The 14,880-nt window shown below is 36.7% G+C and overlaps 1 protein-coding gene across 1 annotated transcript in view; it reads right to left on the bottom strand.

The window, feature by feature from the left end:
• Pde3b (phosphodiesterase 3B) overlaps positions 1–14,880 on the bottom strand; it is a 121,379-nt gene that overhangs the window by 10,079 nt on the left and 96,420 nt on the right. The window contains exons 8-12 of the mRNA XM_085692939.2: positions 11,927–12,063; positions 10,662–10,799; positions 9,080–9,191; positions 4,661–4,774; positions 689–888 (exon numbers count right to left, since the gene is read on the bottom strand). Coding sequence (XP_085549065.2) covers positions 689–888; positions 4,661–4,774; positions 9,080–9,191; positions 10,662–10,799; positions 11,927–12,063 — 701 coding nt within the window. The remainder of the gene's footprint in view (positions 1–688; positions 889–4,660; positions 4,775–9,079; positions 9,192–10,661; positions 10,800–11,926; positions 12,064–14,880) is intronic.

Below are 14,880 nucleotides of genomic sequence, written 5' to 3' on the forward strand. Positions count from 1 at the left end.
TTCCATACAAAAAATTACACCAAAATAAATTAGTATAGATCTTTTTATCTCATTTGTATGTGCATATCTGTATATGTGGGTTTGGGGATACATGTGCATGCCATGGCACATGTGTGGAGGTCTGAGGCCAGGTTGTGGCACTTGCTTCTCTTTTTCTATCAGATGGGTAGGCATCTCAGAGATCAAACTCAGGTTGTCACGCTTGGTGGGAGGTATCTTTATCTGGTAAGGCATCTCGCCAGCCCAAGGAAAAGTTCTCAGTAGACTAATAAATTTATATATAAAAGACTGAAGGTCACATTGTCAAGACAAATATTAGGAGAGAGATGGGAAGAAGATAACCCTGAGTGATATTCTTGGCCATTTTAACTTTAGCTACACCATGGACCAAATGAGAAGGAAAAAGAGCCAGCCAGAGTTTTACTGATTTGATAAAAGACAAAAATATTTCTATTAAGATTTTGAATTAATGAAACATGAAATTATTTTATAAACTATTTTTTATAGCTGAAGAAACTGATTTTCCCAAATTCCTTTAGCATTCATCATTATGTGTTTTCATGAATTAATTATAATGAAGAGTCTAATGGTAACATGACTCACAGGAAGGATGGACTACGGAGAGATTTGCAATGGGAAATACAAATTCTCAGAATTATTCTTAAGCTTCTAAAAATTTCTTTCCCACCTGAGGTGCATTTGTCGCCACTAGAAATGCATTTGTTCTTCCTGGGTGATCATAATCGTGCATGGCAGCTGCCACATACAAAGCCATCAATTCTAAAGCGGGAATGTTTGAAGACAGGCAGCCATAACTCTCATCTGGAATAGAGCAACTCTTCGAAGAAATGTAAGCAATCTGTCCTGAACCAAGTCTACCATCGGAATCTGTATGACAAGAAGCAGCAAACCAGCATTAGGGTGTAACTTCCTGACAATTATGCTAAGGATGGAATTCCCCAAATCAGTACTAATTTGTTGAACTTAAATAGACGCGGATGACTTAAAGAATCTACTTTTCCCATTGTTTATCTTGCAGGCCATTAGAGAATTCTGGTGCCAAGATGATGCTTTCTTGCTCAGGCTAATTAATTTGTAGAAACTCTAAATTTTCTAAACATTTATTTTAAAGAGCTAAATATAGTAGTCATATAGAATCCTAGCACCAAGAAGGGGAAGTGGACACGAAATACTATCCCTAACCAAGAAGACCAAGCAACTGATACCTCCTGGAAAAAGGAAAATCAATTTTCTCCAGTGGCGTGTCAGTGGCTGTATATCAATCACACTTGAGGGCAGGCCCCATGCCCAAAGGTAGCTAACTAACACAAAACAGATTCTATATTTTGAGGTGTGGGGGGGGGGTTGCTATTTTTTGTCTAATTTTCTTTTTTTAAGTTTTTTATTTATTTTTTGTTGTTGTTTTCCCCAATTTTTTGAGAGGAGGTGAGGAGGAGCTAGAAGGAATTAGAGGAGGGGAAAGAATATGATCAAAATATATTCAATAAAAAATTAACAAAAATTTTAAATATAAATAATAGACATAGAAAAGGATCTAACAGGACAAAGCCTAAAAATAAAATTTGATTATAAAAACAATATAACATGTAGAAATTTAATATATCACTACACTAAGCTCCTCAACACAGACACTGCTTTTCAACTCTCATCCTCAAAAATTATTCCATATGCTGCCTTGATTACAATTTCTTTTCCTTCTTTTCCCTCCCACAGAGTTCTTTACAATGGAACAGAACAAAACGCCTGAACATGAAACGGCCTGAGACACTGAGAGCTTCTCAGGGAGCACTCTCCTGTCTCCTCCTGCAGAAACAGTATGGTCTCCCTCAGAGTGCTTCTGGTTCAGCACCTCATCTGCTGCCCCTTTTGTTTATTAGCCAAGTCTACATGTTCGGGCTATCATTTCTGCTAAAGGCATTTGAATAAATTGCAAAATATATTTTAAATAATTTTAAATTATGTAATTTTAAAGTGTTCATTATTTTCATACTGTTTTTGTTTTCACTCTATACTAAGTTTTAGAAAACTGTACTCTAACACTTCTAAAAACAATTGTAAAACCAAAATGAATATATGGACATGGATTATGTAGTAAGCAAACTGCTACTAAAAAGACTCTAATTATAAATATCAAGTCAATAGCTTGAACATTTTCTTGTATTATATTCATTATAGGTTCCCTCTTAAGTTTTAAAAATCAAATGGCAAAATATATCCCTATTAAACTAAAACGTTAGTTAAGAATTGTGATGCCTATACATGCCAGCACTTGGGAGTTCAAGGACCATCTTTGGTATGTAGGTACTGTGTTAATATGAAAAATAAACAACAAAAATGTAAAAAGCAAAATGAAATAAAAATTCATTAATTGCCTGGAGCCCATACATATACCTTACTCCTACTATCTTTGTGTTGTATTTCTAAGCCTACTGAATGGTAACTGGGGTAGACGGGGGCGGACACACACACCATGACGGAAGACACACGTGAATGATAATAAGCACGGGAAGACAGCACTTCATTCAGTTGATTACTGAAAGCGGCCACAGCAAATACTGTTAGGTAATTTTCTTTGTCAAGGTTCTACAAAAATTAGGTTGTGTAAGTGTGTGTGTGTTGTGCACGTGCATGCGTGCATGCGTGTCTGTGTGTGTGTATGTAAATAGAGAAGAAGCGGTGGTTTGAAAGAAAATGGCCGCCAAAGGGGTGATACTATTAGGAGGTATGGCCTTGTTGAAGGAAGTGTGTCACAATGGGGGTGGGTTTTGAGGTCTCTTTTTCTCCAGCTTCCCTCAGTGTGACAGTCAGTTGACTTCCTGTTGCCTGCAAGATGTAGCACTCTCAGCTCCAGTACTATGCCTGCCTGCAGGCTGCCATGTTCCCCATTATGATGAGAATGGACTGCACCTCTGAAACTATAAGCAAGCCACCCCAATTAAATGTTTTCTTCACAACAGTTGCAGTGGTCATGGTGTCTCTTCACAGTAATAGTAAACTCTAACTAAGACACGACAAAGCTAATATCCATCATTCAGTGCCCACTGAGTTCTATACACACACCCCTAGAACTCCTTCTGGACAAATTTCTACTCCTTTTCTTTCTAAAGCTGTTAGCTACTGACTAAAAATGAGTACAGATCCTTTCCTTTAAACGTCTCTCTTTCTAGACCAAGTGTGCAAGACTTGTTGCTTAACACACTTTTCATTGGTAAATTTTAACTTTTCCTATTATCCAGCCCACGGATTCCACGGTCCGAGCCTATAAAGCTCTATTCATCTACTTTCAGAAGGCACAGACTAAGATTCACCAGCAAGCCTGGCCTTTTGGTCCTCCTTCAGTTAGCTGGTACCAGAAACTTTCCCAGGAAGTCATAAGTATGGATAAAGGAAGCCGATCATCAGTGGGCACTAAGTACAATATGTTGTAACTTAGTTCCCATGATCAGTTTTCAAAATGCACCGGAATACATTAATAATCTAGGAACTATTACCAAAAGGAGAATAGCAATCTGAGAAAGATAGCTTGATTTTCGGTGGTCTACAGAGGCTCCAGAAAGGACAGCTATTTGTAAAAAATACCATAAGCACTGATGGATTGGTCTTGAAATGCAACTTACACAAGTGGAAAATTTTTCATATGGTTTTCATACACTGGGTAGCATATAAAATCCACAGTTTTAGTGTTAAAGGATTGTAGTGTGTGTGTGTGTGTGTGTGTGTGTGTGTGTGTGTGTGTGTGTGTCTGTGAAGATTTAATATTCAGGTGTAGTTAAGTTTGCCATCAGAACTCAAAAGATCCCTGTAGGTACAGATTTTCAAATTTTCAGCTGTCCATCATTTTGCTGCAAAAATCTCAATAGGTGCTCAGACCCCCTAGCTCCCTAGATCCCTTGAAGCTGTCATCCAACAGGAGTGTTGCAAATAAACCTGGGTTCGCTGGAAGAACTGCAAGTGCTCTTAACTTCTGAGCTATCGCTCCAGCACCCATTCATTACTTCTTATTAGTCCAGAGGAGCTACTCAGCATTATCTCACCAATGTAACAGACAGGTATAAAATAGACTACAGAAGGCGCAAATTTTGTATTCCATATAAACTCTACTCTGGTACATGTAGTTTACTAGAGTATTTCACTCTTTTGTAAGTTCAAATAAGAGATAAAGGCACTTTTTAATACATGGAGCTTATTTAAATAATGATATTTATGATGAAAGACAGTATTAAATTTTTGGAACTTAAATTACAATGTTTGTGAATGTTTTAAAGTATCATTTAAATGCTTCCTTTGGTTTGGTATTACTGTGTATTTTAAACATACATAGTAGACCCGAAACAAAAAGTATCAAAATATCCAATGGTTATTATTAATAGTAGTAATATTAAAATAATAATGGTTATATTGGTAGAATGGTAAAAAAAGAATGTGTTGCATATAGTAGTTCTGGATCAAAATCTAGTTTTTAAGATGGTAACAGGTTAAAATTTTTATGTCATGTAAAACATTGTAACTTATACAATCTTTTATGTGTACCAAAGTTTACTTAAAGAAAAACTTTAGAGATTAAAGACTACTACATAAGACAGCTTGCTTTATTATTTCTAATTAAATAATTAAAAGAAAGATTTGTAGGAATAAGTACCTGCTTCGGTTTCTGCTTCATGATTATCGTTGCTCTGCTGTAAGCCAGGAATTGGTCGTGTTGTCAGATACCAAACAGCATGTAGGACATCTGTGGCATGTATACGATTATGATCTGAAATTACCAAAATACTTTATTATAGAATCATTCTGATTAGGTTTGGCATAAGATGTTTGAAAAGTGAGAAAAATTCTAGTTATACTATATTCCATATTAAAGGAATTTCCCATAATTGTATTTTGTTTTATTTTTAAGATATCTCAGTATATTAAAAAGGGTTTGTTTTTTAAAAGAAATGAGTGTTTTCAGATAAAATACAAAAACACATTAAAAGTCCAAAGAACAGAAAGGGAAGGCAAAGATAACGTAAAGGTATGAAAAATTATTGAGATTTCTGTTTCATGGCTTTTATAACATATGGTATATCTGGATTATGGAGACACAATATAGAAAAGTTCTTGGAACAGGAAAGATGGCCCAGTGGGTAAGAGCACTTCATGTAAGCATGAAGATCTGAGTTCAGATCCCAGGCCCCAAGTGATAAGGTGGGCATAACTGTATGTGAACTATAATCCCAGTACTTTGGTGCAGGTGGGGCGGCTAAGAAGACAGGATTGTGAGAGTTTGCCTGGTCTCCAGCATAGAGACAGACAGGTTCAGTAAGAGACCCTGTCTGAAAGACAGTGACACAGAGGATACCCAAAGTCATCCTCTAGTCTCTTTATGTGCACACAGGCATGCTCATTCACACACACACATACACACACACACAAAAAAATAGTTTTGCTCACTGAACAGTTATATAGTCTGCATACCTATTTTTTCCAAAAACTGAGAAATACTCATCTCTTAGGTTTCCTATAAAGCTTAAATGAAAATTAAAGCTTGAGTAGCTCACTTTAAACTATTAAGCAGTATTATTAGTTATACTAATTTAGGAAAAAATTACTAATCTGTTCATATGAAGGGAACTATAAAAAGGTCTAATACATAAAGAAAAACACATTTCCTAACATGTAATTCCAATCATATTCAGTATAAAATTAAAAGTCATTCCATAAGTCAGAACACAGTTTAAAATAGAAAATTATGGGTAATATTTTTAAATGAACAATTTTCTGAAATTGTTGTTTTAACATTCATGAATACTTAAAAATATAAGACTCAAAAAATTGATATACAAGATTGTATACTGGGCTAAAGAACACAAAGGATAAAGAAGCAGGGAGGGAAATCAGAGAAACTTCACCTTTCACGATAGCCACAAATAGCATAAAATATCTTGGGATAACTCTGACCAAGGAAGTGAAAGACCTATTTGACAAGAACTTTAAGTCTTTGAAGAAAGAAATTGAGGAGAATACCAGAAAATGGAAAGATCTCCCCTGCTCTTGGATTGGGAGGATCAACATAGTAAAAATGGCAATTCTACCAAAAGCAATCTATAGATTCAATGCAATCCCCATCAAAATTCCATCAAACTTCTTCACAGATCTTGAGAGAATAATAATCAATTTTATATGGAAAAACAAAAAACCCAGGATAGCCAAAACAATCTTATATAATAAAGGAACTTCTGGAGGTATAACCATCCCTGACTTCAAACTCTATTACAAAGCTACAGTATTGAAAACAGCTTGGTACTGGCATAAGAACAGAGAAGTCGACCTATGGAATCGAATAGAAGACCCGGATACTAACCCACAAACCTATGAACACTTGATTTTCAACAAGGGAGCTAAAGGAAGCAATGGAAGAAGCAAAGCATCTTTAACAAATGGTGCTGGCATAACTGGATGTCAACCTGTAGAAGAATGAAAGTAGATCCATATCTATCACCATGCACAAAAACCAAGTCCAAATGGATTAAAGACATCAACATTAATCTGACCACTTTGAACCAGATAGAAGAGAAAGTGGGAAGTAGTCTACAAGACATAGGCACAGGAAACCACTTCCTAGGTAGAACCCCAGTAGCACAGACAATAAGAGAATCAATGAATAAATGGGACCTCCTGAAACTGAGAAACTTCTGTAAAGCAAAGGACACCATCAGTAAGACAAAAAGGCCACCTTCGGACTGGGAGAAGATCTTCACCAGCCCCTCATCAGACAAAGGCCTGATCTCCAAAATATATAAAGAACTCAAGAAACTAGACACTAGAACTCTAATTAACCCAATTAAAAAATGGGGTGCTGATCTGAACAGAGAATTCTCAACAGAAGAACTTCGAATGGCCAAAAGACACTTAAGGTCATGCTCAACATCCTTAGCGATCAGGGAAATGCAAATCAGGACAACTATGAGATACCATTTTACACCGGTCAGATTAGCTAAAGTCAAAAACACCAATGATAGCCTATGCTGGAGAGGATGTGGAGAGAGGGGAACTCTCATCCATTGTTGGTGGGAATGCAAACTTGTGCAGCCACTGTGGAAATCAGTGTGGCGGTTTCTCAGGAAACTGGGAGTCAACCTCCCTCAAGACCCAGCAATTCCACTCTTGGGAATATACCCAAGAGATGCCCTATCATACCACAAAAGCATTCGTTCAACTATGTTCATAGCAGCACTATTTGTAATAGCCAGAACCTGGAAACAACCTAGGTGCCCCTCAATAGAAGAATGGTTAAAAAAAGGTGTGGAACATATATACATTAGAGTTTTACTCAGCGGTAAAAAACAATGACATCTTGAATTTTGCATGCAAATGGATGGACATAGAAAACGCTTTACTGAGTGAGGTAACCCAGACCCAAAAAGAGGAATATGGTATGTATTCACTCATATGTGGATTCTAGCCATAATTAAAGGTCTTTGAGCCTTTTATTCGTGATCCTAGAGAAGCTAAATAAGAAGGTGAACCTGAACAAAATCATGTAGTTATCCTCCTTGGAGATTGGAAGTAGACAAGAGTGCCAGGCAACCTCGGGTGCATGGGGGGGTGGGGAGGTTGTTGGAAGGGGAGAGGGTTAGAGAGAAAGGAGTGGGGGAGGAATGGGGAAAGCTCGGGGGATTGGGATGGGGGGAGGGAGGAAGGATGGATATGGGATCAGGGAAGTATATACCTCAACTAAGGGAGTCATTTTAGGGTTTACAAGAGACTTGATTATAAAGGGGATCCCAGGTCCAAGGAGAGATCCCCAGATTGTTCTCTGGACAGAGGAGAGGGTGCCTGAACCGGCCTTGGCCCATAACCATACTGATGAATATTTTGCTTATCACCATAGAACCTTCATCTGGCAATGGATGGAGATAGAGAGAGATCCACATTGGAACACTGGACTTAACTCCCTAGGTCCAAACGAGAAGCAGAAGGAAAGAGAACGTGAGCAAAGAAGGCAAGACCAGAGGGAACCTTCACCCGTTGATGGATGGAGATTGAGACAGAGACCCACACTGGAGCACTGGACTGAGCCCCCAAGGTCTAAATGAGGAGCAGAAGGAGGGAGAACATGAACAAGAAAGGCAGGACCGTGAGGAGTGCGTTCACCCACTGATACAAGGGGACTGATCTAATGAGAGTTCACCAAAGCCAGTTGGACTGGAACTAAACGAGCACGTGATCCAACCAGAGTCTCTGAATGTGGTTGGCACGGGGTCTTTCTGAAAAGCCATTGACAATGACACTGGGACTTGTTTCCTCTGCATATACTGGATTTTTGGGATCCAGTCTGTTTGGATCCTCCCCTTCCTGGACCTGGAGGGAGGCGGGAGGAACTTGAACTTCCCACAGGGCAGGAAACCCTGACTGCTCTTAGGGATGGAGAGGGAGGAGGAGGGGGAGTGGGGGGAGTGGGAGGGTGTTGGGAGGAGGGGCGGAAATGGAAACTTTTATAAATTAATAAACTTTTATAAATTAAAAAAGAAAGAAATGGTTCAGTTGGTAAAATATTTCCTTTCTGAGTTTGATCCCAAGAAATCAGATTTAAAAAAAAAGCCAAGCTCTGTGGTACATACTTGCTAACCTGGTGCTGGACTAGGCAGAGACAGGAAGATCCCTGGGACTCACTGGCCAGTAAGAGTGGGCTACTTGATGAAATCCAGGGAAATGCAGACCTCAGATAGCCTGTCCTACACATGTATGTGCACACCCACAACACAAGTACACATCCACACACATACATACACACAAAATGATATGGTATGTAGTATACAATATTTAAGTGAAAAAAACTGGGGATCAATGAGTATCAATATTATAATCCACTTTATATAAAATAAATTTATATGAAGGAAGGCTTAGAGTACATATATCACAATTAATAAGTCATTTAACACCAGGTAATAAGACAATATTCTTTTAAAATATCTATTTTAAAATTTCTCAAATGTGCATTTCAAAAATTATTTACAGGCTTATCTGAAGAGAAAGACAAGAAGTTATTAGAACTTAACCAGGTATTGCCAATACTCACAGGGAATGTCTCGGTAGCCATTTTCTAATGCACGAAAATAGTTCATAAATTCTTGAGTGGGAATTTTAAAGGTTTCCAATAAACCAGTGTCTTGAAATAAAGTATACATAACCTAAATGTAAAATAAAATGAAACTCACTTTAAAAACCTGAATGTCTCTCTGTAGTTTGGTTTGTGATATATTTAGGAATATAACCATGCATACATTTTATTTTTCTTGTGTCATTGGGATTGAACCCTAAGGCTCCCACATTCTAGGCAAGAACTCTATTCACTGAGTGATGAACACAGTCCATCTTGGTTTTCAGAGTAGAGTCTCACTAAGTTGTCTAGGCTGGCTTTGAACTTGAGATTTTCCTGCCTCCGCCTCTCAAGTAACTGCAATCACATACTGTGGCACCAGGCCCATCATAATTTTTTATTTATACTTGTTGGGGCGGGAGGGTGTCAAATATGTGATGCGAAGGTTCTTGTGGAGGACAGAAGAGGTTGTGGGATCCCTTGGAGCTAACTTTACAAGCAGTTATGAGCCATTTGACAAGGGAACTGGGATCCAAACTCAGGTCCTCTGGAAGAGCAGCAAACATTCTTAATCACTAAGCCATCTCTCCAAATCTCTCAGTGCATATTTCTTTTTTTTTTTTTTTTTTGATTTTTGAGACAGGGTTTCTCTGTAGTTTTTGGTGCCTGTCCTGGAACTAGCTCTTGTAGACCAGGCTGGCCTCGAACTCACAGAGATCCGCCTGCCTCTGTCTCCCAAGTGCTGGGATTAAAGGCGTGTGCCACCACCGCCCGGCCTTCAGAGAATATTTCTAAGTTAGTTTATTGTAAACTTCTCAAAAATTATTTTTACCAAACAATAAAAAGGAAGAAAAAGCAAAGAAATTTTATCACATGTATCATGTCCCAAGTAAAATATTTTGCTGACTTCTCTTTAGTTTTTTATTCCAAATTTACTAAAAAACATTGCAAATTCTAATTTTTTCTCAAGTGTTAAAAAAGGCAAAAAAAACCCATAATTTTGGCCCTAAAGAATTCAATGGAAAGATCGCATATTTGTCACAAGGCATCCTTTTAAATTTTGGATTTCACAGATAGGATATTAAAGGAATTAATGAAAATCATTACATTAGGAAGGCCAAACAATACAAAGACTGATTGAGTGAACTCTGACTCTTGGTTCATTTATGAGATGAACTACTCAGCCAAGGTCTGAAGAGGGAGGGCAGATAAAAAAATGAAGTTTGCATTTCAGTAGTTAGTTAGAACTAAATCATCTTTCAGGTCCTTTCAAACCTTAAGAGTCAAGAAAAAGTAAATCTTTATTACTATGCTAGCCTAAATTAAATCTATTAGTAGAGTCAAATCAATGATTTTCATACATGAATTTTTATATACTTATAATAATATATAACACAAATGTATATCTGTATACTTATCTGCATGTTTTGAGGGCTACTTGAAAGATAAATTTAATGACAATGCCATTTCTGAATCTGTACTTAAACTAGTATCAAGATTGAGATTTTGCTTTTATAAACGTACGAGAAAAAATTACAATAATAGAGATATGAAGACAAACCTGACTGAGAATTCTTCCTGATTTTTCTCCCATCTTTTCTACAAGCTCAAAAATCTGAAAATTCCAGCTGCTCATCTTCTCTATTAACAAGTCATAATCTTCTACTAACATCGGGTCCAGTAGCACTTCCTGGTCAATCTAAACACAGGAGAAAAAACAACTTTATCTTTTACAGATATTTGGTTTTTAGTGAACGTAAGTCATTTATTTTATTCAAACCAATATATCTAAAATATTATCATTTTAATATATTAGTCAATATAAAAGCTTTTTGTTTGTTGTTTGTTTGTTTGCTTTTCGAGACAGGGTTCTCTGTAGCTTTAGAACCCGTCCTGGAACTAGCTCTTGTAGACCAGGCTGGCCTCGCACTTTTTAAAGGACTATTATTGTATCTTATGTATGTGAGCACACATATTTCTAACATCTAAGAGAGAATGCTTAGAACTGAATATTAACAGTTAGCCTTCTTTTCTGTAGTGTTTTTTTTCAAATATTCTTTTATCTTGCCTTCTATTTTATCTATTTGTTAAAAGCCATCTCGAGAAAACTTTAAGCACATCTTCTTAGCAACAGAAGGCTGATGATACTTTAGTTATATAAGTAAGCATTTTATTTCCAAATGACTATGTAAATCTAAAATCCATTATTTTCATTTTAGAAATTATATGCAGCAAAGTATAATGGGAAAAAAAAACCTTGTCTCACTACAGTTATTTTTACTAGGATAGTATCCCAAGTACATGAACGGGATCTTGTCCCACAAACTTCACACTGAACTTAGGAAAACGGTACCACTAGAAGTAACTGTTCTATTTTGTATATTTTGTGTGTGTGCATTCACACGTGCAGTACTTTTGTGTATGAAAAAGTCAGAGATTAATTTTTCTCTCCTTCCATTATGTGGATCCAGGGATCAAACTCAGGTCATCAGGCTTGTCAGCAAGCACCTGTGCCAACTGAGCCAAATTATAAGCCCATGAAAATAATTATTCTTTGTTTTTTAATGACTACACATATGGTCTCTGCATTTAAACACAATTTAGCAATAACAGAATGAAATATATCTACTAAAAAACTAAACATTCACACAAAAGTTAATCTTCGTTGTTCCCAGATGATAGACTATTTCAGTAATTGTGACTTCTCAGTGAAAAATTAAAATTCCATTACATTGCTAATTATGTTCTGTGTAAAAATAATGAAGCCAGTACTAACTCATATCATATTTCACCTTAACATAATGATACTGAAAGCTTATTCTTTACATTTGGTTGCTGTGCCTCTTCCACGGGGTGACTATCACCTTCCAACAATAATTCCCTGCGGTCTTTCTTCACTGTTTCTTCTTGAGTTTCCACAATGTTGAATGGTTCTTTTGAGAAAACAGTGTTATCTTCTTCACCTTTCAAAAAGCATACATAGCAATAAATAGAAACAAAAAGTGTCTTAAATATGGAGGTTTATTACAAAAACTGGTCACTTATTTAAAACTATTCTGACAGAGTGAAGCACAATGTCACTCAGTTTAAAACATTTATTCACACCATCAAGTTCTAGACTGCTGACTCTGTGTAGGGTCTTATGCTCAGACAGCACAAGCACTCCACATCTGGGACTCAGTTCACATATCTATTCATGAATGACAGAAAGGGCCAGATAGCTTTATAAAAGCGAGCATAAGAAAAGGCCAGTCCCTATCAACAGACACCTCTTGACAATTTGGTATAAACAATCCTCATATGAGACTCAGATACAAAAATTCAAAATTCTTAACTATATGTCAATGCAATTAAGCAACATGTAAAACTTCAAGTTATTTCTCTTCTTTTTTGATTAATAATATTCTTTTTCTCAAGTTCCATGGAAAAACAGAGTAACTCCAGTAGATAACCAGTATTTATAATACTGTAAACAGGTAGTTTTCCTATGATGGACTCATACACTAGTAAGTAACAAGAATAAATGTAATTATATACAATGCGAGTGAATTCTTAAACATAAAATGATCAATGAAGAAAGGCAGGGGGGAAATCCATACTCTGTTATTCTATCCTTATGAGATGTCCTTTTTAAAAGTCTCAAAACTCGTATTTGGGCCAGAGAGGTGGCAATGCCAGTCAAGGTGACTGCGACACAGCCTGGCAACCTGAGTTCAATCCTGGAACCCAGATGAAGGTGGAAAGAGAGAACTGACTCCACAAAGCAGTCTGATCCCCACATGCACACCATGATATGAAAGTCTCCCTACCCCCAACCTGTCATTATTCACAAACACACAATAAATTTTTTTTAAAAAATTAATGATATGCATGAGTGGTACACATGAGCACTGAAAGACAGGGAAATTGTTACCTTAGGGGTACAGCTTCAAGGGTGCATAAAGGGAAATTTTAAGATAAACATTTAGTTTCTAAATCTGGATACAGATTACACAATGTAAAAAATTCATCGAGCTTTAAACTCACGATTTTTGTGCTCTTCAATACATAGGACTGGAAATCTTTTGTTCTGTTTATTTACTAAGATAGCTTCTCACTAAACTGCCCAGTCTCACCTCAATTAGCAATCCCTCACCTCATCCACACTATAGGCCTGGTTGTTTTAAAAGCGAAACTAGATTTTCTGTTTGTTTGGGCTTGGGTTTGCCTGTTTGTGTGTGTTGGGTGTGTATGTCTCACTTTGTAGCACCAGCTGGCCTAGAATTGTTAATATGTATCTCTAGCTGGGCCTTGAACTCACAGCAAGCCTCATGTTTCACTCTCCCAAGTGCTAGAGTTATAGGCACTCTTCTGAGTTCTGAAGTGCCCTCACTGAGCCCGGCAGCGTCCTATGCCTGTACCAGCAAACAGAAAGGCTGGTCACTAAGCTGAGGCCAACATGGGCAATTTAGAGAGATACTATATCTCATAGAGAGGAAAAAAGTTTTAAAAATACTCATGAAGTTAAACTTTAGAAGGAGGTTTAAAGCCTGTTGTTTATACTTAATGTCAAGTTCCCTACAAAATGTTGATAGTAACTAACCCAACATGTCAGATGTCAAACATAGTAAGCGATTTAAAAATTAGTGAATTCTGTGCCTAACATACTGAATAGCAACCTTATTAGTTTAGGATCAGAAAATACTATTGTTTGTAAAATACTACTTTTCCAAATAAAACATTCATTTTAAAAGCATAACTGCCTATTTATTACAAGCTTAGTTTTAACCACAAAAAGTTTTTAATTTTTCTTTTTCTCTATCTCTTGAGTACATCATATGATTCTTTTGTTCCTCTGTATTTCAATACTTTGGTGTATATGACTAACCTATGGCTGTCCCATGATTCTTTCATTTTTGAAATACCAGTTGACCATGGGGGGACATTTTTACATTGCTAAATTTAGTTTGATAGAATTTTGTTAAGAATTTTTATGCCTATGTACGTAAGAGAAAACACTTCATTGCCTATTGTAATGATTCCGTGTGGATGTGATGTTCAAGAAATATAAGTCTAAGAGTAAGCTGGGAGGTTTTACCTCTGCTTTTGGAAGACTGTTTGAAGGATTAGTCACAGTTCACTTTTGCTTCTAAACAACCTTATAAAATGCAAATTAAATAAAAAAAATAATTTAAAAACTGTCAAGTCATATACTTTAAAAGTAAATTTTAAGCCAAGCGGTGGTGGTGCATGCCTTTAATCACAATACTCTAGAGGCAGAGGCAGGTGGATCTCTGTGAGTTCGAGGCCAGCCTGGTCTACAGAGCAAGTACCAGGACAGGATCCAAAGCTACAGCAACGTCCTGTCTTGAAAAAACAAAACACACACACAAAAACAAAACAAACAAAAAATAAACTTTATAGTCCAGAAGAAATTGATAAGAGCCTATTTCTTTGTGATCCCTTTTGCCTTCTAGAGTTCATACCTTCTATGATAATTTTTTTTAAAAAGTTATGGAATAGATAAAATTTCATCAACTGCATTCTTGTCTGAAGTTATGTAATCCCTTTCAAACGTCAACTCTGTAGTGCAAGTTTCAACATGACTAATTTCACTAGTATCAATACTAGCCATAAACAAAGACTATATTCATCTATACAACACATTTCTTGCTTTTCAAATTGTGCCCACTATCTGTCACTGTCATTTTAGGAGTTCCTGAAGAATAAGTAAAAATGCTGTACTCTTCTCCACTGTGCAGATGGAGAAATGTGACCTGGGATGTGCTCAGTGTCGAGTA

This window comes from Myodes glareolus, chromosome 7 (assembly GCF_982192425.1).
Source record: "Myodes glareolus chromosome 7, mMyoGla1.1, whole genome shotgun sequence".
Taxonomy (NCBI): domain Eukaryota; kingdom Metazoa; phylum Chordata; class Mammalia; order Rodentia; family Cricetidae; genus Myodes; species Myodes glareolus.